Source organism: Dipodomys spectabilis, unplaced genomic scaffold (assembly GCF_019054845.1).
Source record: "Dipodomys spectabilis isolate Male_0828 unplaced genomic scaffold, ASM1905484v1 ptg000115l, whole genome shotgun sequence".
NCBI classification, from domain to species: Eukaryota; Metazoa; Chordata; class Mammalia; order Rodentia; family Heteromyidae; genus Dipodomys; species Dipodomys spectabilis.
Window position 1 is genome coordinate 15,461,282 of NW_024870792.1, and position 24,493 is coordinate 15,485,774.

At 37.8% G+C, this 24,493-nt stretch overlaps 1 protein-coding gene across 1 annotated transcript in view; it reads left to right on the top strand.

Moving 5' to 3' along the window:
- Ccdc141 (coiled-coil domain containing 141) overlaps window positions 1-24,493 on the top strand; it is a 166,238-nt gene that overhangs the window by 108,980 nt on the left and 32,765 nt on the right. Inside the window, exons 9-15 of the mRNA XM_042688394.1 lie at window positions 9,935-10,076; window positions 10,406-10,525; window positions 12,649-12,840; window positions 16,500-16,679; window positions 21,083-21,262; window positions 21,970-22,095; window positions 24,256-24,444. Coding sequence (XP_042544328.1) covers window positions 9,935-10,076; window positions 10,406-10,525; window positions 12,649-12,840; window positions 16,500-16,679; window positions 21,083-21,262; window positions 21,970-22,095; window positions 24,256-24,444 — 1,129 coding nt within the window. The remainder of the gene's footprint in view (window positions 1-9,934; window positions 10,077-10,405; window positions 10,526-12,648; window positions 12,841-16,499; window positions 16,680-21,082; window positions 21,263-21,969; window positions 22,096-24,255; window positions 24,445-24,493) is intronic.

Consider the following 24,493-nt stretch of genomic DNA (forward strand, 5'->3'; position numbering starts at 1 on the left):
GTTAGGATAAAGGTTTCCTTCCACAATAGGACAAAAATGAGGAAACTTTTTTCTTTCTGTGTAGCTACCAGTTACATGCCTTAAAATACATAAACACTCAGCAGGAACAGGCTAGGGACAGGTTACCCAGTGAAATATTCATTTGTTCTTCCTATTCGCTAAAAGTAATTTAGGATTTATAGCGAAACATGTATTAGCTCAATTTTTATCCTTGCATAAAAGATGGTATCGCTTTTCATTCTGTCTTGTCACGGTGGATTTAAGCATATCATTCTAATTCTGACTGAATAGTTTGGTATAATAACTTTAACTATTATTTGTTTTGATCCAATGCAGCTTGCTCAGTGGAAATGCTTTGTTTCCATATTTCATATTTCATGAAGAAATAGAGAGGTAGTTAGTCAGGCTTCTGTTTACTATTTCTGCAGTTTTTACTTACAATAGACACCACTACTTTCCTTAGTTTATACAATGGATGATGATAAAGTTGGAACAGAATATTGTCTATTCACCCATTCATTTGTTAATTCTAAAAAATATTTTTCATGTCTTTTGTAAGCTAGGTGCTCCTAAATACGTGAATGCAATTGGTGAAGTTTCTTTCTTCACGCTGTTGATTTTCTACTTGGAGGAAGAACATCCAGCAAATAAATAAAATATGTGAGATGTGCTTACACAGCAATGAGTGCTATGAAGGGAAATGGGGCCCTATGTGGAGGGGACTGTTTTATAGGCTACACTCAAAGACTCCAAGAAGATCCCATGCAAACATCTAGGAGATGGGTAGATACCACAGACCAATGGCAAAAGCTGTCACCAAAAGGACAGAGGAGTAGCTAGAGGAGAGGATGGCAAGGAAGCCAGGGCATAGATAATATTAGAGTTAGATGGACCTTAGATTATGTTCAAAGACTCATAGCAAAGACTTATACTTCAAAACACTTGTCTGCTTCTAATACATGAATGAGCTTACTCCTCTCTGGGGGCACGATGATGACTATTATCCTTGCTTTGCCCTAGATGTGGAAACTGAGGCAGTGAGATGTTCAATTACTTGTTCTATTGCTTGTTCCTCGGCAGTAAGGAGGTAATAGTGGGATGGCAGTCTGCCACTCTGCTAGATTGCTAGCTCTCTCTCTTTTTTTCTGAATGTCAAATCAATAACGAGGAGCATGTTTCCTTGGTGAGCACAGATTCTTGTCTTTCTTTTTAGAATTCTGGTGTGTTCAAGATGTACTGCAACTCAAATCCCATTTTCTTTTCTTTCAGTTGTTTTTGAAAGTGTTGAAAATGTACATACTTATTCAGCTGGGTTGACTTGTGATAGACTTCAAAACATATATGATAGACATATGTGATAGACATCAAAACATATATGCCTGGCTACAAGTCTAAAGAACCTGAGTGAACAGTCAAGAAGGTAAACAGTAACCAGGCACCTGTGACTCATGCCTGTAATCCTAGTTACTCAGGAAGCTAAGACCTGATCATTACAGTTTGAAGCCAGTGAGACTTTTATGTCCAATTAACCACTAAAAATCCAGAAGTAGAGATATGATTCAAGTGGTAGAACATCAGCTTTGAGTGAAAAAGTTAAGGGATGGGTCTAGGTCCTGAGTTCAAGTGTGCAGAGCAAGACTGAATAAAGGGGTAGAGGCTCTGTTTTGGTGAACCAGTAGGAGTTTTCTCATATTAGAGAAATTATGGGGAAAAGAACAAAAAAGATAGAGAAGAAGGAATGTAAATGGGTGTGGTCATGGACAAGATTCTCATTACAGCTCTTTTCAGAATAGTCTTAACTCAAAACCATGTAAGGATTCCCAGAATACAGGGAAATTTAAGGACAAGCATATATTCTAAGCCCATTTGAAAATGAAATGCTTTGAAGAGTAATAAGAATACTTTTTTATAAAAGGTATATGTGCACATGTGTGTGCATATATGTGTGTATGCATTATTTATTTAGTGAGGAAAGATGATTAAGATATATAAACTAAGCCAGAAAAAATAATCCCCAAAACAAGCATTTCACTTTTACTGCACAAATGGCACTTTTTCAAAGTAAGGATAAAAACTAGACACCAGTTATTGTTTTCTACAAAATAAAGGCAGTCATACACAAGAAAGGACACTGTGCAGTTGTCTAAGCAACAAGATATAAGATAAGGAAAGATAAGCAAGAAGCTAAAGATAAGGAAGACTTTTTTCTCATCTTCCAAGTATAATTTGCATATAGACACAAAGAAAAATATGATCATCTGATCTCTTCTGATGAGACTGAGTAAGCTGTCAAATGCTTACCATCTGGTTCAGCTCCTAATCCAGATGGGCTGCCAATAGTAATTTATGAAAGGGTGCAAGCAACTTGTCGTTCTCTGTAAAGAATCATTAGAACACATTAACACTGAGATTTGCTCCCCTCCCCAAGCCATGATTTGTGTCAGATTCAAAGATAGGGCAACTGCTTTCCTACAGTAAATAGAACTAGAAGTCATTATGTTTTTGATTTTTCAAAAACAAGATATCATTTTTTTCTTTCCCTTTTCCTCTCTTTTGGCTTAATGAATAAAGGAGAAAATGCTCCCATTAGAAGGCTTCTAACAAATGTCTGAAGTTTTCACAATCTGTTTTTTCTGGGTTTCTGTGACATTGGAAAAGACAAAGACAGTATCAGGAGCAATCTGATGTACTTCATGCTCACTGCTGACAAGCACCACTTAATCCATCCAGAGGAAGAAAGCCCAAAGGTCAATCAATTCATTCAATGCAAATCAGAGAACCACAGGTCCTTAGGGCTGGACATCTAGCCCACAGATAGTCTCACTGCACCGGCCAGCTGCATATTAGCAATGCTATTTCAGAGTCAGAACAAAATGACAGGGTACCATGATTTGTTTCAGCCAAATTTTGTTTGCCATCTTCAGTCCTTTGTCCATTATTAATTTAATACAACCTTGAAGTAAACGATGGGATCTGTTTAAGTTCATGTAAGACTTGCTGGTAAATTGGAGAAATCATATCTTTCTTTAGATCAAATGACTTGGAGTTCAGAAGCCAAGGAACTGGCAATATGCATGCTGTGCATGTTTTAATCATCTTTAAAATTATATTTTTTATTATCTTTAAGTAGTTTTACAAAAGGGTTACCATTCATGATGTGAATTTATGGGTACAATGTATTTTAATCAATCCTTTTCATCATTCTTCCCCATCTCTCCCAATCCAACCTATGTCTCTGTTTTCCTAGTTTCATAGGATATGCATTGAATAGTATTTCATTCTCCCTTTTTCCTTCATTCATCTACTCCCTCACTTTGACCCCCACCTCCCCCCACATTTCTCAAGTACCAGCTTCCTGGTTGTCATTTTGTTAGACTGTGAGTTAGTTGTTGTAAGGAGTTACACCATTGGAATCCTCTCTTGCATGCACCATACTTTGGTTAATACATTTGTGTTCATGTGCATATGACCCTGTATATGTTTACATATAAGTTGTAAGTTGGAGCTAACTTCTACTAATGACACACATCCTTTGTCTCTTCCAGCCAGACTTACTTCGCTTAAAACAATGTTTCCATTTTTTAAAAATTTTTTTAATTGTGAAAATACTGTAAGGAGTTACAATTACATGGGCAAGGTAGTGAGTACATTTCTTATCAAGCATTGTTGCCTCCTCCTTTGTTTCCCCTTCCCTTCCCTTCCATCTCCCCCCCTCCCCCAGCAGCCCCCAAAGTTGTAAAGTTCATTTTTCCACATAATGACTTGTACATCTCATTGTTGCACTGGGTCCACCTGTATCCCTATTTAAACATTTTGTTTTTTCCTTTCCCCTCCACAAATTATGCCAACATCAAATACAGTAAAAACAGGGGTTATACCGTGGGGGAGGGACATACAAAGCAACAAAGAAATCATCTTATAAATATGTTAGAAACAATCACAAGAAAGAAAAAACATTTGAGTCCTTATCTTGGGGTTCATTTTGCCTAACATCAACTTATCTGACCGTATCTGCTTTCTCAGACATATACTAGTTATTGCAAATAAGGGAAACCATGGGACCTATGTTTCTTTGGGCCTGGCTTACTTCATTTAATATAATTAAAAAAAATAAAAAATAAAAATAAAAAAAACAATGTTTCCAGGTCCACTCATTTCTTGGCAAATGGTACACTATCATTCTTCCTAGTGCATGAGTAAAATGCCCTTGTGTATATATACCATATTCTTTTGATCCGTGTGTTTTAAGTGTTTCATGATATTAAAAATCACATTCTAGAATCAACTTTAAGTAGTTCTTAACTGGAAATGATGAAATCTGGGCTGGTTGTAACCTGTAGCTTTGGGTTTCATTAGGAAGACTAGATAAGGGCTGAGTAGCCCTAAGACCGGGAGACTGATGGGTGCATTATATTCCAATCAGGAAATGGGGAAAAAGGAAGAGATTCCTTCTCAGCCAGATGGAGATGACTTTAAGAAGGACAAAAGGGATGAAGTTGGAACTACCTGGAAAAATCTGGATGATTAGAAATTTCTCTTACTAAGGACAGAGTCTAAGACACAAGTAAGAGCAGAGTATGACTAGACAGTCAGTAATGTACAACATTATTGTCACAGCTAAACAAAGTCAATGTCTATGTTTCTAAGGCTACAATCCAGGAGGGAAGGATCAGCTAAATCAAACTGTAAATGCTAAACTTGCTTTTGCCTACCAATAAATGCTATTTCAAATGCAGTATTTGATTAATTTAAAAAAATTAGGTCATCTTTAGGTAGCCTAAAACATCTGTAACTGGCTAAAAGTGTGGAGTCATCATAACTCAAAAATATTGAAGTTACCAGTGACATTTTTAATATACCTTCTGTGCATTTCTTTCTTTCATTTTTTTTTTCTCTGTCATGGGGCTTGAGCTCTGGGCCTGAGCGCTGTCCCTCAGCTCTTCAGCTCAAGGCTAGCGCTCTACCACTTGAGCCACAGCTCCACTTCTGGTTTTCTGGTGGTAATTGGAGATAATAGTCTCACGGAGCCGGGCACCCGTGGCTCACGCTTGTAATCCTAGCTACTCAGGAGGCTGAGATCTGAGGATCACTGTTCAAAGCCAGCTTGGGCAGGAAAGTACGTGAAACTCTTATCTCCAATAAACCACCAGAAAACTGGAAGTGGTGCTGTGGCTCAAGTGGTAGAGCGACCAAGCCCAGAGTTCAAGCCCCACGACTGACAAAAAAAAAAAAGAGTCTCACGGAGTTTCCTGCCCATTTGAACCGTGATCCTCAGATCTCAGCCTCCTGAGTAGTTAGGATTACAGGCGTGAGCCACTGGCGCCCAGCCTTCTCTCAATTTTTAAGTCTATGTTTTCTCTTCCCTTAATAATAAGCTGCAAATCTACTATGTATGAAACTATACACTAAAGGTGAAAGGGAGATAAGCTTGCCTAAGTCACTATCCCTTCCTCTCACATAGCATATCTTGTATATTGTATATAAGAAAAACCTACCGTGAAAAGGAACAAAATCTCTCTGGTAAGAGAAAAACAAAAACTGAAAGAGAGGGGTCCTATTTGATTGGTTAAATTTACTGGTTTCTTAAAAAGTGTTCTTTTTACTGAAGGAATGAATAGTTGCTTTGTTTTTTTCTTTTTATTACCTTTTAGTTGTAGGAAGGAGTTGCATTTAACAACTTTATGAATATAGTTTCCAAAAGGTACTGTGCCCCTCTAGTGGCCACTTTGCCAACTACAAATACACATTACATATCCTACAGAATTCAGTCAATCTGAAAGAATATGTCAGCCATTCCAACTGTATTGATACCTAACAGCACTTCACACACACACACACACACACACACACACACACACACACACACACACACACACACACACACACACACACACACACACACCCTAAAACCTGTTCACTTCCTACATCATCATGTGCCACAGACTCTAAACAAGTACAAAAAGGCAGTAAAGAGTGTGAATACAGCCGGGCGCTGGTGGCTCACACCTGTAATCCTAGCTACTCAGGAGGCTGAGATCTGAGGATCGCGGTTCAAAGCCAGCCCGGGCAGGAGAGACCATGAGACTCTTATCTCCAATAAACCACCAGAAAACCGGAAGTGATGCTGTAGCTCAAGTGGTAGAGCGCTCGCCTTGAGCTGAAGAGCTGAGGGACAGCACCCAGGCCCAGAGTTCAAGACCCACGACCGACCAAAAAAAAAAAAGAGTGTGAATACAGACCAGGTGAACAGTAAAGAGTGTGAGAGTGTGAATACAGACCAGGTGAACAGTAAAGAGTGTGAATACAGACCCGGTGAACAGGTTCAAATCCTGTCTCTGTCATTTCATCACAGAGCAAGTTACCAAAACTTTTTGTTCATCAGCCTGCTTATCTTCAAAACGGAAATAATGATTTGCCTAACTCAAAATCAGAGTCTACTGTCAATTGTGAGAATTAGGAGAGAGAGTAATTGAAATGTTAGGAATTTTGCCTTATCACAATAGAACTCCATAATTATCTTTAGCTGTGGTTATGGTAACTTAGGGTAACAATGATACAGTGTTATCTGCATTTCCTTAAACTTTTATAGTTAGGATTTAAAATTCATTATTTACTCTAAAAATAAATACAATAACTAGACGAGTTGCATATTTCTAAGTTAAGTTACCTCTGTCCATTTCATTGGCTAGAAATCTGAATTACTGACACTTTGCAGTTATCTTAAGTACTCCATTAAATGATGCATGCAATGTACTGAACAATGTTTGTTGTGAAAATGTACCAAATAGTAGTGATTATTGCGATTACATGCAAAGTTCTGAGAAGCACGAGCCAGAATCCATATTGCTCATGGCACTATACACTACTACGACCAAACTTTAGAGAATAAAGAGCTTATTTATATAGCAAAAGAGGAGGCTGGCTTTAGTGTAAATAGTGTTACAAAACTACAATAACACACAATGGAAAAATTTGGAAGGAAATAGAAAATTTAGGAGAAATTAGAGATGCTACACTAACTTCAGGTTAGAGTACGTCTGTGAGTAGGTCTGAACCCCAAAACCTTACATATCATGATGGAATTTATGGAAAAGTTCCCAATGTTGACTCACACCATATTCTTTCGAGAATGCAGAAGAAGGATATGAACAGAAGCCACATGGTCTGGCTCGATCTGGTTTCTAAAGACTAGTTTCTCAAGGGAATAGCCTATTCAAAACTTAAGAGTCTACCAGATACTGTTTTGGGGTCCCAGAGTTCCCTATTTTTAGTTCAGCTAGCAAATTCATATTTGAATGCAGTGGAAGCAAGATGTATTCTGGGGACTGGAGGGAAACACGGAAGAGGCAATATGGATCATATTGGTTGTTGACGTTCTTTTTGAAATTTGACTTTCTCTTTCTCAATTTTGCTAATCATTTCCAAGTTGCAATTGCCTGTCATGTCACTCCTAGACATCTTTCTTTTCTTCATGCTTGGAAATTTTTCCCCACAAGCTTTGTTCTCTATACCTTCTTTCCACAGTACCAATTACTCACTACCTTTCTCATTCTACTTTTCCATGTTCTATACAGGAACTTGGAACCTATAGTAGACAGGACAGCTTGGCCTTAAAGGGCCTTCTTGGCACTAAAATACCTTTCAGTCTACATCCTATTCAAAAGACAACGACAATAGTATTTCCAAACACACTACTTGCACAGAATTTATAGCCTTCTATATCATGACGAATTGTTTCTAAACATCTTATAATGTATTATGCTTTTCATTGTTTCTGAGTATTAAAGTGCAAAACTACTTGTTCAGGTGTAACCCTGGCAGAACATTGTATGCCATAACTGAGATTCCTGAGTGGTTTTTAAATTGTCCTCCCATCACCCTTGTCCAGGACCCCTGTGGTCCTGACAAGACATAGCTGAGGGCTTCTCCCCTCTGTAGCTTCCCCATTATCATTCCAGTGAGGCCACGTCCTTGTCAGTCTTTTGGGGTCTTGCCTCCATTTTATTACTAATTAAATTCATTTTTGCAGTCACAAATTATTTGAGTTAAAATTATGGAAATCGGTACATCATCCAGAGATCTGTTTTTTAATGTTCATCTTTATTAGTATTTGAAGGAAATGATTGGTGACTAATAAAGATGCAATTTCTTAAATAGGAGGCCAGGTTCTGTTGTTGGGACAGCATGGACAGTTTAAAACTGCTCTTACCATCAAGGGTATTCTTTCCTTGTGATTATGCTAAACTTGGAACTGGTCAGGAAGACTACAAAGATACCTTGATGCTAAAGCAAGTAGAGTCCAACACAAAATGTATTAATTGTTTTAAAGGGAAAATATTTTAAATAAGTTTTTTATTGTAAAATATTGTACAGAGGGGTTACAGTTACATGAGCAAGGTAATGAGTACATTTCCTATCAATTATTGTTGCCTCCTCCTTTGTTTTTCCCCTACCATCCCTTCCCTCCCACCTCCACAACTACTACACTCCCCCACGCCCTACCCCCCCACCCCCACCTTAATTGTAAAGTTCGTTTTCAACCTAGTGTCTTGTACATCTCATTGTTACAATGGTCAACCTGTATCCCCATTTAAACATTTTGTTTTTTCCCTTTCCCTCCCCAAATTAGACCAACATCAAATACAGTGAAAACAGGAGTTGTACCATGGGGGAGAAACATACAAAGCAACAAAAAAAATCACATGGTACATCATAAATACGTTAGAAACAATAGCAAGAAAGAAAAAACCACTTGTGTCCCTATCTTGGGGTTCATTTTGCTTAACATCATCTTATCTGATCATATGTACCTAGCTTTTGACCTTTTCTACTTGTCTCAGACATATACTAGTTAAAGCAAATAAGGGAAACCATGGGACCTATGTTTCTTTGGGCCTGGCTTACTTCACTTAATATAATTTTTCCAAGTATTTCCATTTCCTAACAAATGGGGCGATGTCATTCTTTCTGATAGAGGCATAGAATCCATATATATATATATATATATATATATATATATATATATATATATCACATTTTCTTGATCCATTCATCTACTGAGGGGCAACTGGGTTGGTTCCTTATCTTAGCTATGGTAAATAATGCTGCAGCAAACATAGTTGTGCTAGTAGCTTTAGAATGGTCTTGTTTGTGATCATTTGGGTAAATGCCCGAAAGTGGGATTGCTGGGTCATAGGGGAGCTCTATGTGGAGTCTTTTGAGGAACCTCCATACAGCTTTCCAAAGTGATTGAACAAGTTTATATTCCCACCAACAATGCAGTAGGGTTCTCAAGGGAAAACATTTTATGGGGACTTTTTTCATATTTCTTTATCTCATGAGACCAGAAGAAGAAAAAAATCAATATGATTCTTGGTTTCCTCTGCATGAATAAGTATGTGTAATACCTAGTGTTTGGGGATGAGTTGGTGTTCATGTAATGAATATAGCATTGAGTCCATATAAGCACTAAGAACAGGGACCCTAGTGCTATATAAATATTTCAGCCTAGCCAGTTAGCAAATGCTTTGTTAATTGGCTGATTCACATTTCTATTCAAAGAGCATCTTTAGATAAATGACACTTTTAAATAATACCCTTGGGAAAATCTTGGCAAGCATACTGCTGCCTTTTGCCATAAGGTTCTCAAAACTATCCTAGGGAAACGTTAAAAAGTAAACCTTTAGAAAAGAGCATTAAATCTATTACCAAAAAAACCCCCATAATTATTTTTCCCCTGGGGAATGTCTGACAGCAAAGGGATACAATTTGGCTTTGATACCTGATATATTAGTATAGCTATCGAATTTCTATTACCTTAACTTTTACCAATCATATCTCACAGGTGAAGAGCAGATCTGTTTTCAAATGTTCCCTGTTCCTGGGGTTTCTCTGTCAAAGTCAAATGGACTAATAACTAGCTTGCTGCATTCAGTCCACAGGTGACCGGTATCCATAAGGTGATGGGATGCATTCAGAGACGAGTGGATCATCTGATGGAACAGTGCTCAGCACACAAAGAATTTGCTCTTAAAAAGCAGAAATTAGCAGCCTCTGTGGAGGATTTCCTGAGGAAGGTAGTTTCACAAAATGAAGCGTAAACATCTAATGTGGGGATCGGAGATGGTCTGCCAACTGTGGCAGGGGTATGGAGGGAGGATAGGGATGTATTGGTTTAGGCATTTATGTTCCACATTAACTTGTACAATTGGACAAGACACTACTGCTCATTAACTATGTATTAGGACTGCAATATACTCCTTTTTGTTACTTTTCAGTATTGTGTATTAATTAAAGATTCATCTACTATACCCTCTCTTGTACCCTCCCACCTCCTACCAATCCTCCTTCTCCTCCTGAATAATTCCATTTCTACTTAAGACTTCATCATATATTTTTATTAAAGGTAGAAGTATCAATTCAGAAAATCAGTCCGGTACTTTCCAATGCAATGGATATTAGTTCCAGCATTTCTGAATCAGAGAAGATTTTGAATAAGTATCTAGAACTAGATATCCAAACTAAGGTAAGCAAGATAATACCTATTATTATACATATGATTATATATTTTTTAAATGTTTCATATCTATAAAACTTATTCCTCCCTTAAGTTAATTAATTAGTTAGTTAATTAGTTAAAAAGTTATTAGTTAAATTAGTGTGTCTAAATATATAATTGATGGTACATTACAACCTACTAGTAAACACTCATTTGGCTTCTTTTGCTTACCTGAGCAATGCTAGAACTGTTTCTGGAGATACCTAGAGGAAGCAAAGAAAATACTTCCCTAAGATTATTTATAATTTTTTGTGCAAGACTAATACACACACACACACACACACACACACTGAGCTGAAGAGCTCCATAGTCACTAGGAGCTGAGGCCCCACTATTTATTAGATCTGTGATGTCAAGAGAAAGCTGATAGTTACAGAGAGCCATGGAGATCTAGAGGCCCTGGCACCTGAAGCTCTGAACTGTGACCTTAGGAAGCAGCTGAAAGCTGGAGAGAGTGACTAATGGCAGAATCTGTAAGAAGCTGAGGCATCTGCATGAAGCTAGGGAAGGTACGTACTGAGAAGCGCAGATGCTGAGAAGAACAGAGGTAGAAGCATTTGACGAAGCCACCAAGAAGCATAGGGTTTTGCATCCTAAAGCTCTGACCATTGGGTGTTCAGAGCAGTAACCCTCTGCCTGGAGCAATGGACCTCTGGCTTTGAAAACTTGGAGCCAGAAACCTCTAGTTCTTAAGTCTCAAAGCTAAAAGCCCTTGGGTTTGGAAGTCTACCATGTAGTCCCCTTTATCTGAAGGCACCCCTAAGGGCATTCCTATTTGTCTCTGTGCCATTTTTATCTAGGTAGAGAGGAAACATACACACACATGAATATGAAACCTCAGCAAGTTGTTTACTGTTTGTGACAATATGACTCTATCTGGTGTTTGGAACCCCTTCACAATAGACTATATAAAGAAGACTGTACAAGTTTAAACATTGTTTTCTATAGTTAAAAATATGTAGTTTTAAAATGAATTAAAAGTGAGTAGGCCAGGTGCTGGTGGCTCATGCCTAAAATCCTAGCCCCTCAGAAGGCTAGGGAAGCCAAAGCCAACCTGGGCAGGGAAGTCTGTGAGACTCTTTTCTCCAATTAATCACAGAAATCCAGATGTAGAGCTACGGCTCAAGTGGTAGAGCACTAGTCTTGAGCAAAAAGAGCTCAGTGACAACGCCCAAGCTACAAGGTTAAGCCTCAGAATGAATAGATATATTTTGCAGATTTGCCCCTTTTCTGTAACAAAATTAGTACAGTGTGTGTGTGTGTGTGTGTGTGTGTGTGTGTGTGTGTGTGTGTGTGTGTGTGTGTGTGTGTGTTTCTATGTCTGAGTACTGGGGCCTGAATTCAGGGCCTGGGAAATTTTCCTTAGATTTTTTGCTCAAGGCTGGCACTTGATTGAGCCAGCTTCTGTGAAGCCAAAATTCTACTTCTGGCTTTTTGCTGGTTAATTGGAGAGATGAATCTCCTGTTCGTTCCTGCTGAGGTTAGAACGGAAGTAGATCTCAGTCTTCTGAGTAGCTAACAGTCATGAGCCATGGATAGCTGGACAAAATTAGTTTAAGAATTTATTAGAACTATTGTTCAATATCATAAAGCAACTCATATGCATAATTATTTTTAAAAAATTCCTGCCATTTTTTGTTTTAGAACTGTTGTGCACCAAACAACCTTTTTTCTATTTGTGACACGGGAAATAAGTACAGGTGACAGAGCCACAGGATTTGAGATGGCTTTCATTTTTTTTAATTGTTTTTTATTATCCCTAATTAGTTGTACAAAAGCTTCAATTCAACATAATTTCTGAGTACAAAGCATCTTGATTGATGTCACCTTTTCCTTCATTCTCCCCATCTCCCAACCATCCATCACTCCCATTACCTGGTTCAAATCTCACATATGTACATTGCATAGTTTGTTTTCAAAGGCCTTTGTTTCCTTTTTGGAGTCTTCGAAGTGTGCCTTTCTTTGATTAAGGAAATTCTTGGTCCAGTTCAATTAAGGCTGGTAATAGATGGACATGCAGAAGGGTAATGAAGTGTGAATGTACATGATGCTCCTGTCAGCTGCTGACCTCCTGCGCTTCACTTTCACAGGACACAGCACATGCCTTAGAAGAAGCTAGAAAAATTCTGACAGAGAAAAATGAATGTGAACCCAATGAAGCACCATCACTTTCTTGTAAAGCTAAATGGCTGGAGGAAGAATTACGTATACTTGGCCAAGGTGTCAACTTCAGGTCACAAGTCTTTCAAATTTATGTGGCTTTTCTAAAGTCATCAGAAGAGGTATGGTATGGAGGCTGGCCTGCCTCTGATCATCAACTTGCTTTCTGTGGGACATAAGCCCTCCTCTTTTTTCTGGTGTCTGTCTTCACTTTCAGGCCTTTTGTTCCCCAAGGCACCACACAAAGTCTCAGAGAATAAGTTGTCTCACTAAAAATAATACAAATGTATATGTGTAGAAGTATGTACAAAGGAAGCATTGCAAACTTTTTAATATGCCTAAAAATATTTCAATAACCTCAACATCAAACAAAATAACCTGAAAATGTTATCTTCTAAGTAATGGATCCCTGAATACTAAAAATTAGTGTTCATACAAATATACAGAATTGGAAAATATAGGCTATTGGTTCAAGCTTTCATCTCCCTTATTTAATGTCTTTTATCAAATTACCTCTTTGAGCTTCTTCTGAGAATTTAATTTGAAAAGCTATAGGACATAATCTTTGATATCCACAGTAGGACTTTTCCTCTCAAAGAACAATTTCTCCCCCTCCCCCCACATTTTTTTTTTGTGCCGGTCTCAGTGCTTGAACTCAGGGCATGGGTCCTGTCCATGAGCTGTTTTCTCAAAGCTACTGCTCTATCCCTTGAGCCACAGTTCTACTTCTAGCTATTTTTGGTATGAACTTGGAGATGAGTCTCATGGAGTTTCCTGCCTGGGTTGGCTTTGAACTGCAATTCTCAGGTCTCAGCCTTCTGAGTAGCTAAGATTGCAGGTGTGAGTCTCTGGTGCTCAACTAAAGATCAATTTCTTTAAGATAGCCATCAGTAATTTCAAAAAAGGATTTAAGGCCTTATTTAACCCTGATCCCAGTGTACCCCATGGACAGAGTGATGGGTGCTGGCCTAGTTAATAAAATGGGCCCCTGGTTTTATGAGAGCTAGATCCAGCAAGCTTCACTGAGTGATAACGTCATCTGGCATTCTTGATTTCTATTTCCCCGCTACCTCCTACTGCCCTCACCTCCTACCACCCACCACCACCACCCTGACTCCTCTTTCTCATCGAAATTCTTTCCAGTCTGGCAGAGGTCCACGACCAAGCCGCTGGAATCTCAGGTTCTTCTTTTACTTTCTTTTAGTTCTTTGCCCTGAACTCTAATGTGATTCTCTGTGGATGAATATTTTTACTGGAGACTTAAAACAACATAAAAGCTACAAAGAAGTACTGGCTTTCTGTACCTTTGTTGCCAACAAAATGTTCCTACTTGGCATCCCGTTAGGCATCCACTTCCCTGTCCCTCTGGCCTCCAGAGGGCTAGAGCTTCAGCTTTGTAAACAACACTCTCTACATGTCCTTAGCTTACCAGCCTTCATGAAGTCTGTTTTCCTACCTGGCAGAGCCTCCTATCCTTCTAATCCTGGCATGCTATTACTCCCGTATGCCTCTGGCTTTCCATTTTTGCCTCATCAGCCCTTCACTCATTTCCATCCACACTCCATCCCCTCCACTCCCTGCCCTCTATGGAGCCTAACCCTGCCAACTACCAAAATCCAATCAGTCCAACACTCTGTTTACTCAGCTTCTCTTTCCAAGCTTCCAGACGCTCATGGAGAAAAATCATGCAATTGTGCTGATTGGTAGGTGCTGTTACACATTTACAGGTCTCTGTCTCATCTGGGTCCTCCATATGCTCCCTAGTTGGCCCCTGTCAGTAGAGATTTTCAAGCATCTTGCCCCAGTTTCCATCCCTAAATCTCAGCTGAAGCCTTCACCACAAATATCTTAATAAAATGAGGCCATTGAGCCTCACTGGCTTGACTTCCTTACATTTCCAAATCTATTGGCCTATATGACCCATCCTCCTCTGTCTTCAATACAGTGCCATACCTATTCCTCACCAATAATCCCTCCCTACCCTATGGTCCTTCATTCTTTAAACTCTAGCTCCAGCAACTATCCTCTCATTTTTCTAACTTGCCTCCTCCATTGCTTCCTTTTGGCTTGCTCTACAATTGCATCTAAATTGTACCATTCTCACCAAAGCTGACCCTGTGTCATCTTCCTATTTCATGCAAACCCCTGGGAAGGGAAAGTGGCATTTCTTGCTCTATATGCTCCATTGCTCCAGGCCTTAGCTCCTTGCCATTCAGTTTAGCTTTTTTCAACCCTGCCATGTGCCAACTCACCTTGCATTGAAAAGGTTCTTATCAACTCCCTTACTTTAAAAAAAGTGAAATGGTATCTTTATCCTGATTAAACCTATTTAACCCAGTTATCCATTCTCACATCCTTTGACTTTAAAAACAACCCAGACTGAGTAAGGTATATTTTATAGAATATCCACTATTTGTAGTGTAGTAATTTTTAGTATATTTATACAACTGTGCAGTCATCATAGAACTCCAGATTTAGTGTATCACAGCCCCCTCTCCCCCCAAAGCCCAGGTAGACATATTCATCAACCCTAGCTTCACTGTCTTCCAATTCATCTCTCAATGAGAATTTCTTTTGTATCAAAGCTCTGCGGTTTTCACCTATAGTTTCAGTGTTTTAGTTACTATTATCCTGCTTACTATTAAACATCATTGCGTTATAACAATCTGCTTACCGGTCTCTTCCAGAATTATCTTTGGATATATAGGAAAATAAATGGTTATTCTTACTGGAGAATCTGAGAAGGCCTCATGGAAGAGGTGGCATGTTAACTAGTTAATTAAGGATAAATTGTAGCAGAAAATTGAGGAAAGCACTGAGGGAGCAAGAATCAGCAAAATATACAGGCATGAATAAATGCAATATGGAAATTAAGAAAGGATCTGTTTCTAAATGCTATTTACAGATTCCCCTAGTAAGTTCATTTAAAGTAGGGATGATATTAATATCTTTACAGTGAGTATTTCCTGAAATTTCTTATTTTCAATTACTTTTACTGGTTATGAGCTTGTCTAGACTTGTTTTATTGGCTGTTAAGCATTATTCAAAATGCACAAAATTTGTATCAAATGATGTATACTATTTCTACATCACCAAATTACTTGTTAGCCTATAGTTGCACATTTGATTTATATAAATTCTGCTCAAGGAGAATAATTTCAAAGAATCTGGTAGTGTTTACATCAGTTAGCAAATGAGAAAATGTAATTTTAGTATGGAAGAGTAATATATCTTAGTAAGATAAGATTAGAAGATTAATATTAATACTTACATGGAAAATTAGTAATTATATATGCCCTTTTGAGTCATGATATACTAATAATCTTTCATTGACTCACATTTCTTTCTGATTTGTTTTTCTTGATTCCATGTGTATTTTTCTTTCAAGCCATTTAATTCAGCTTTAAACATTAGCAGCTGCTAATATTGCATAAACTTATTGCACATAAATATATAATATCTATAAATATAATTTGGGCTACAACAAGTAGTTCGTGTGGACAATCATCTTGATGGCTCAGCTTACTAACCAATTGTAGTCTTGTCTGTCAACAACCAAGATTCTCACGACTTTTCAGTAAATTGACAACATTCAGTAAATATTTGGAGAATTCTGAAAATATTTCAATTTAAGTTTATATAGTTTTTACTGGAATCTAATGCCTAACTTTTAAATAAAGGTTACTTACTGTGATAAAACTTTCACTGTAATCTCATGTCCTTTTTATTAAAAATATATTCTTGAATGTTCTTAACTCTCATTTATCTTCTTGTATTTTAGGCAGAGGAGCTGTTTCAGAGCTTAAAGAAGTTTTATTGCAATGGAATTCCTCAGAAGGAAGAGAATGATGCTACAGCCAAGAACTGGTCTGACTCCGCTGATAAGCGCTGGCAGCTATTTTTAAAGAAGAGTTTTTTAACCCAAGACTTAGGGCATGAGTTCCTTAACTTAATAAATATGGTAAGAATCACATTAAATGGGTCATACCTTCTGTAAGGATGCTTTATCAAAGGCCAAATCATAATCTCAGAAGTTCATCTACCAATCAACAGTGCTGGCTTAGGAAGTTCCTTTTAGCTTCATTCAACCTAGACCAGCCCTGAAGCCCAACATACTTTCTTAAAGCTCATGTTAATTTATAACAAGAGGACTAGTTTATTTATTAAAAAGAAAGATCAGTTCTCATTCAAAGGCAATATTGCTAGAGAGTTAAGAAGTCCATCTCAAAGTTCAAAGTTATGTTGAGAGCATGGGTCAAGGTCTACCCAAATTTTCCAGTGGTGAAAGACAACTTCTAGGATAAATCTTCATACTGAAACCTTTCGCTCTGTTTTAGCAAGCTTTTTTGTTTTAAATAGAGAAGCTGTGGGCAAAATAGTCTAAGACTCTTATGTCCACCTGTGACACATATAAAGATCTGGTAAAATTCCTTAAAGATGGATGATTTGTCTCTCCAGTCTTATCTCACAAATTTTCCTAATAAAACTTCATTACTAATAAAACTGTTCATTTCAGCTGGTGGCTCAAGCCTCTAATCCTAGCTACTCAGGAGGCTAAAATCTAAGGATTCCAGTTCTAAGCTAGCTTGGTCAGAAAATTCTAAGACTTTTATCTCCAATTAACTAGTAAAATTCTGGAATAGAAGTATAGCTCAATTGGTAGAGTATTAGCTATTAGCAGAAAAACTTAGTCAGACAATAAAGCTCTGAGTTCAAGCCCCAGTACTAGCACAAGAAAAGAAAAAAAATAATTACCATGACACTGTGGGCATACCAGCTGCTAGAAAGACTGTTCTTTTCAATGTTAAATAAAAATGTCCTCATATATATTTTAACCCTTTGTAGCTACACAGGGACAAAAATTACTCATATTTAATTTCTATGGCATAAGAAATTCCTTCTAAAATTGAAAATAATTGCTATATCTAACATACTTTTCTCCAGCTAAACACACACACACACACACACACACACACACACACACACACAATCTATCACTTATGATGCAGCTTAATTTCTCTCTCCCTCCTGACCTCACTTACCAGATTTTTCTACCACCTGTTCAGATCATTCATAACATGTAATTAAAACATGAAGAAAACATAATATAGTTAAACAAACTGGGCCCTTCCTTCCTTCCTGCTTTCCTCCTTCCCTCCCTCCCTTCTTTCTTTTCTTTTCTCTTTCATTCATTTTGTGTATAGTAGTGGGGCTGAACTTGGGATTTCAAACTTGCTAGGCAGACAGCCTACTCCTTTTTTTAAAATAAGTTTTTTATTGTGAAAATACTGTACAGAGGGGTTACAGTTACATGAGCAAAGTAATGAGTACATTTCTTATCAAGCATTATTGCCTCCTCCTTTGTTTTTCCCCTACCATCTCTTTCCTTCTACCTCTACAACTACACTGAGCCATGCCTCCAGCCCTTTTAGCTCTGATTATTTTTGAGACAGGGTCATACTTCTTTATTGCCTATTTACACTACTTGCCATGAGTAGGATGGCAGGTATTTGCTACCAAACCCTGCTTTTTCTATTGATACATGCTCATGCAAACTCCTTTTTCCCTGAGGTAACCTAGAACTACATAAGCCACTGTGCACAGCTTGGACATTATCTTTGGCTAATGAAATGAGGTGATTCTAATATTTTTAGCAATAATTTCACCTGGCCAATTTAGCAAAATTCAGTAAACATTTTGCTTCTTGTAGCTTAAGCTAAGTGGGTTTTCATGGTTTTAATACTTATTTGGTTTTATTTGGCCTGACCACACAATTCCATCTTGATAAACTAATTTGGATCTATCTACTCTATCAACTACATATCCTAGGTTTAATTCTATAGATTTGACAGAAAAGCCCCGTATGTCTATAATTCGTTCTTTAATAAAAATGCCCTAAATGCATATTGACAATTCAATTCATAAAGAAATCAGCTGATTAGCCAATTTTTAAAACAATCATTAATGAACCCACTAATATACTAATTCAGCCATTACTTCATAATCTTTTTATTAAGTCTATAATGAGAGACTTTCTCAAACTCACCAAAAGGGAAAAAAAAGTCTTGTCAACTAGTATCCTATCCACTACAATAAATATTATTGATATAGATCAAGCTGACCCCTAGAGGTCAAGACATTTTTTTTTTTAATTTTTTGGGTCCGGTTGTGGGGCCTGAACTCTGGGCCTGGGAGCTGTCCCTCAACTCTTCAGCTCAAGGCTAGTGCTCTACCACTTGAGCCACAGTGCCACTTCCGGCTTTTTTTTTTTTTCTGCTTATATGGTGCTGAGGAATAGAACCCAGGGCCTCATGCATGCAAGGCAAGCGCTCTACCACTGAGCCACCTTCCCAGCCCCAAGACATTCTTATTACAGTATATTTCAGTATATTTCATCAATGATTACTTATTGTACTGGTTTTCAATGTGAAACACAGATCAATAAATTGTGCAGTGCCTCCCTAGGAGTGTTAGCCTCTTTCCTTCTTGTTGCCACAGCAGCTCTGTGCTTCTTTCAGATGTTTTCTGAGTTAGATCCAGCTTTTCTAGTTGTTCTAAGCCAGAAGCATCAATCTGCCATCAACTAGACGAACCTATAGAAACAGAAACCCTTTAGTCCTTGCTTAGGATGTTTAGGTTGTAGACAGATTTTCATTTTGTAAGGTCTGGAATAGGAACCCAATCAAAATCATATCTGTATTTATATCTAATTAAGCTTGGTTGTTATGGTTTCAGGTTACCATTTAGATTTCCCAGAAATAGTATGTGTTTTACCACTCAGTCTAGGTATCCTTATACCTCAATGTCATAAACATGATCACTGTACACATGTGTGTGTATATGTGTGTGTGATCATGTGTGTGTGTGTATGTGTGTGTGTGTGTGTGTGTGTGTGTGTGTGTGTGTGTGTTGGTACTGGTACTTGAACTAAGGACCAGAACACTCTCTCTTAGCTTATTTGCTGAAAGTTAGTGCTCTACCATTGGAGACACAGCTCCACTGCCAGCTTTCTTCCTGATCATTTAGAGATAAGAGTCTCATGGACTTTTCTGTCATGGCTGGCTTCAAACCATGATCATCAGATCTTAGCTTCCTGATTTGCTAGGATTACAGGCATGAGCCATCAGCACCTGGCTTTAAACATGACCACTTTAAAGGCTCTCCTATTATCATGATAAGTCATTGATAGAAGTTCATATTTACATATAGATAGCTTTGTTGATTTAGTGATATACGAGATATCAAATTGTGGTCCGGAAAGTAAAATGCAAGATTTTTCCTTCATATCTGTTGGATTGCTAGGCTTTTAAACCAACACTATCCTTGAAATGTGGTAATCAATTTCATTTTGAGAAGGCCAGCTGGCATGTTCAGGTGAGTGTTCTGGTTTTGGTTATATTGCTATTCCTAACAATTTCAAGCTTAATTTTTTTTTGAAGAACCCAGTTCATTGAAATATCATGAGGATTAGATAAATTGATTTAGGCTAGAATTTTGACAGGAGAAAATTCCAATTTATGAACTTATATGGTGAATAATAAGCAAGAATTCTCTCCAGCTCCAGCTTTCATGTTACCCAAATATCTGGAAAGAAAAACATCAGAAGACCATTTGTCAGGCGTGAATATAAATGGAAAATGGATTATCCAGTGGAATACTTAGGATGGATTATCACAATATTTTCCATGCCCTACAAAGGAGTAAAATAACCACTGTGTTTGCTAACTAAACTGCAGGCAAATAATTTAATCTTCCAGATTGGGCAAAATACTAACTCTGCCAAAGACAAAATCACTTTTTTCTTAGATCCTGCTAGGTAAACATCAGCAAATCTTTCTCTAGTTCACCTTTGGTACACCTCATTCACACCATGGTGCCCTTCTGATTGTAGTTGTTATTGACACATTTCAATTTCTTGTCAATATTACAGAATATGTGATGTTCTTAATAGCTTTTAATAATATTTGAAAAATAACCTAATTTATTAATAATAATATACTTTGGAATAGTTCCCACTATACTTTGGAATAGTTCCCACTATACTTTGGAATAGTTCCCACTATAATTGCCCAATAGCTTTTATAATTTATTGAATCTAGTCCCCCATGATTACAGAATATATTATTTTCTTTTTATGTCCCCCCCAAACCACTGACATGCCACTTGGACTTTTAAAAAATCTCAGGTCTTATGTCCAAACAGTGAGTAGGATATGAACATCTCGCTATGCCTCTCAGCACAAGGAATCTGAGATTATTGGACATTAGAATTAGTGTTTTGTTTTGGCTGTGATAAAGTTGTATGCAAAAGTAAGTTGTATCTCTTGGCAAAGAAAAGCTATTAAATGGGTTGTTAATTTAACAGGCAAAGGCAAATGAGATACTAAATGTGAAAAATGAAGTGTACATAATGAGGAACACTATGGAAAAGCAGAAGACTAAAAGAGAAGAACTTAGCCACCTTCGGATGGCCTGGTGCCTTAATGCTACTGCAAGCCAGCCTGTGAAACAGCAGTGGGGAGCATTTGAAGACAGACTTAGGAAGGTAAGGGAATGGGCAGGGTGGTAGCTCAGTTAGCAGAGTGCTTGCTAAGCACTCTGTAGGAGGCCCTAGGTTAGATCTTAGCACTGTTAAAATAACAAAAGAAACCAGCAGAAGAAAAAAATAACAGCAAAAGAATATAAAATGTTATTATCATTACAAAGGAATAAATTCTGATACATGCAACGACACGATAGAAATTGAAACCAATATAATAAATGAAATAGGTCAGACACAGAAAGATAAATACTGTGTATTTCCACTTACTTGAAGTGCCTACTATAGCCAAATTCAGGCAGGAAGCAGAATCCATATCACTGGGAGTCCAGAGAGCAGACAGGGAGTGAACAGTTGTTTGATAGGAACAGTGTTTCAGTTTGGGTTAATGAAAAAGTTCTAGAGAGGGATGATAGTAATGGTCACACAATTATGTAAATGCACGGGTGCCATTCTATGGTACACTTTAAAATAGTAAAACATAAATTGGTAGATTTTGTTATGTGTTGCCATGATAAGGGAAAAAAAATAGCAAGGGAAATGAAGGACTTTTCATAGTTTAGAGCAAAGAGCTCACTGGAGATTGTGAGTATTTAGGGGAGCCTTGAAAAGCTTAGGGACATACTATGTCATCTCCCAAATGATCATAATACATTTGTTGAAGGTGCCAAGGAAAAGGCACCCATTAACTAACTATTCAATATTTTTTTCAGACTACTCACAACTTAAAACTTCTTCAGGAAGTACTTATGCCAGTATCTGCATTTGACCTTGGAGGGAGCCTTCAGACCATTTCAGATCTTCAGAAAAAATGGAACGAAATGAAACTTCAGTTTCAGGTGAAGAAACAGGTTGATGGATTTGAGTGACTGGAAAGTATTTTTAAACCTGGATGCAGTTTATCCAAGGAATTTGTATAGTATGCTGAATTTTTGTTTTTTAACAAAAGCATTGCATGCCTCCGATGCACTTTTTTCTTTTGTCAGTCGTGGGGCTTGAACTCTGGGCCTAGACACTGTCCCTCAGCTCTTCAGCTCAAGGCTAGCACTCTATTGCTTGAGCCATAGCTCCACTTCTGGTTTTTTCTGCTTATGTGGTGCTGAGGAATTGAACCCAGGGCCTCATGCATGCAAGGCAAGCACTCTGCCACTGAGTCATCTTTCCAGCCCTAAGTTGCACTTTTAAAAAAATTGTTTTCTTGCATGATTTTGTCATGCAATGATACACATTAAGGATACAAAAATTCCTAAATGTATTTTATATTAGATTAATTTAAATTAATATTTTTTTAAAGTAGACAGGTTTGAACTCAGGGTCTTACTCATGCTTGGCTGGTGTTGTACTACTTGAGCCACAACTCCAGCCCTGCTTTTGGATGATTATTTTATTTTTATTTTTTTTGGGGGGGTCCAGTCGTGGGGCCTGAACTCTGGGCCTGGGCGCTGTCCCTCAGCTCTTCAGCTCAGGGCTAGCGCTCTACCACTTGAGCCACAGTGCCACTTCTGGCTTTTTTTTCTTTTTGCTTATGTGGTGCTGAGGAATCAAACCCAGGGTGTCATACATGCAAGGCAAGCGCTCTACCACTGAGCCACCTTCCCAGCCCCTGGATGACTATTTTAGAGATAGAGTCTACCAAACTTTTCTGCCAGGGATGACCTCAAACCTTGATCCTTCAGATCTCAAACTCCTAAATATTTAGAATAACAGGTTTGCCCTGCACTAATTTACTATAATATTCTATACTATAATATACTAGATTCATGCTACATTTTTAATTGTACATGTTTGGGACTATGTTAAGTTTCTCAAAGTTAGGAAGCATTGTAAAGTTTGTTTAGTTCTATCAGAGTGATGTGTCTCTACTTAATGTGTACATGCTTAATTTGACCTTGAAGACATATGCAACTCAGTCTTCTGAAAAGAAACTTCTTAGTCTAAAGCATTTCTGTTACTTCTGTTTTTGATTCAAGTTTCGCCTCTGACATCACAGTTTCCTCCTCTTTAAACTGTCCACCCTGGGCCAGTTCTACTTGAAATCTGGGATGTGTGAGCAGTGCTGGCTAGAAGGGCAGTTATCCTTCCTGACATGAAGTAGCTATTTGTGGGTTATGGAATGACCACTTGAAGCTATGTCTCCACTGTGCTATTCAGCTGATGCTGCATTATGATCATTCTTTCATGATAGTGGACATGTCATTCCCCTGATTTATTTTTATACTGGTCTCAGTCTTCTTATCATACCATCTGATTCTAGTCTGTATTAAATATCAGACTAGAATTTAGTCTCTATTAAGTATCATTATAGAGTTTCATAAAAGATCTAAATATATACTTATTAGCAGATGGCTAGAATATTTTGTGTACTATAGAAATACATGACTTCTTTATTTTTTAACTACTTAGCTTTGACATACCATTTATTTTTCCCCATTTTTTTATTCTTCTACTCTTACATCATCAGAGGGGTTACAATTACATGAGCAAGGTAATGAGTACATTTCTTATCAAGCATTGTTGCTTCCTCCTTTGTTTCCCCTTACCATCCCTTCCAATCTCCCCCTCCCCCACCCCGTTCCCCACCACCTCCATCAGAAAGAATGACATTGCCCCATTTGTTAGGAAATGGAAAGACTTGGAAAAAATTATATTGAGGGAAGTAAGCCAGGTCCAAAGAAACATAGGTCCCATGGTTTCCCTTATTTGCAATAACTAGTATATGTCTGAGACAAGCAGAAATGGTCAGGTAAGTCAGTTAGGTGAAATGAACCCCAAGACATACCATTTATTATTGCATTATCTGTAAATATCTGAGAAGACAAGTGTTTAATAATATATCCCTAGAATCAAATACAATGTCTATATTTGCTGGTTAATTGGAAATAACAGTGTTTTAGGCATGCCTGCTAGTACTTGCTTCAAACAGGGCTCTCAAATCTCCCCCTCTTGAGTAGCTAGGATTATAAGGATGTCTGCTGAATCCCTTGTTTCCAATTTTTTAGCAACTGCATGATGAGGTTCAGCTCATCATGAAGGAATCAGAAGCATTGGGTGCCAGGGGGGCCCCTGTGAAAGAGAAGTCTCAACAGCTGACAGACCTTATTCAGCTCAGTCAGAAGCAGGCAGAGAGAATCCACGATTATGAGGAGATTCTACACAAAGCAGTCCAATTCCACCAAGTTAAGGATCAGGTAAGATTTATTTTTGTGAATGCCCTCAAAAATGGCACACTTATGCCTA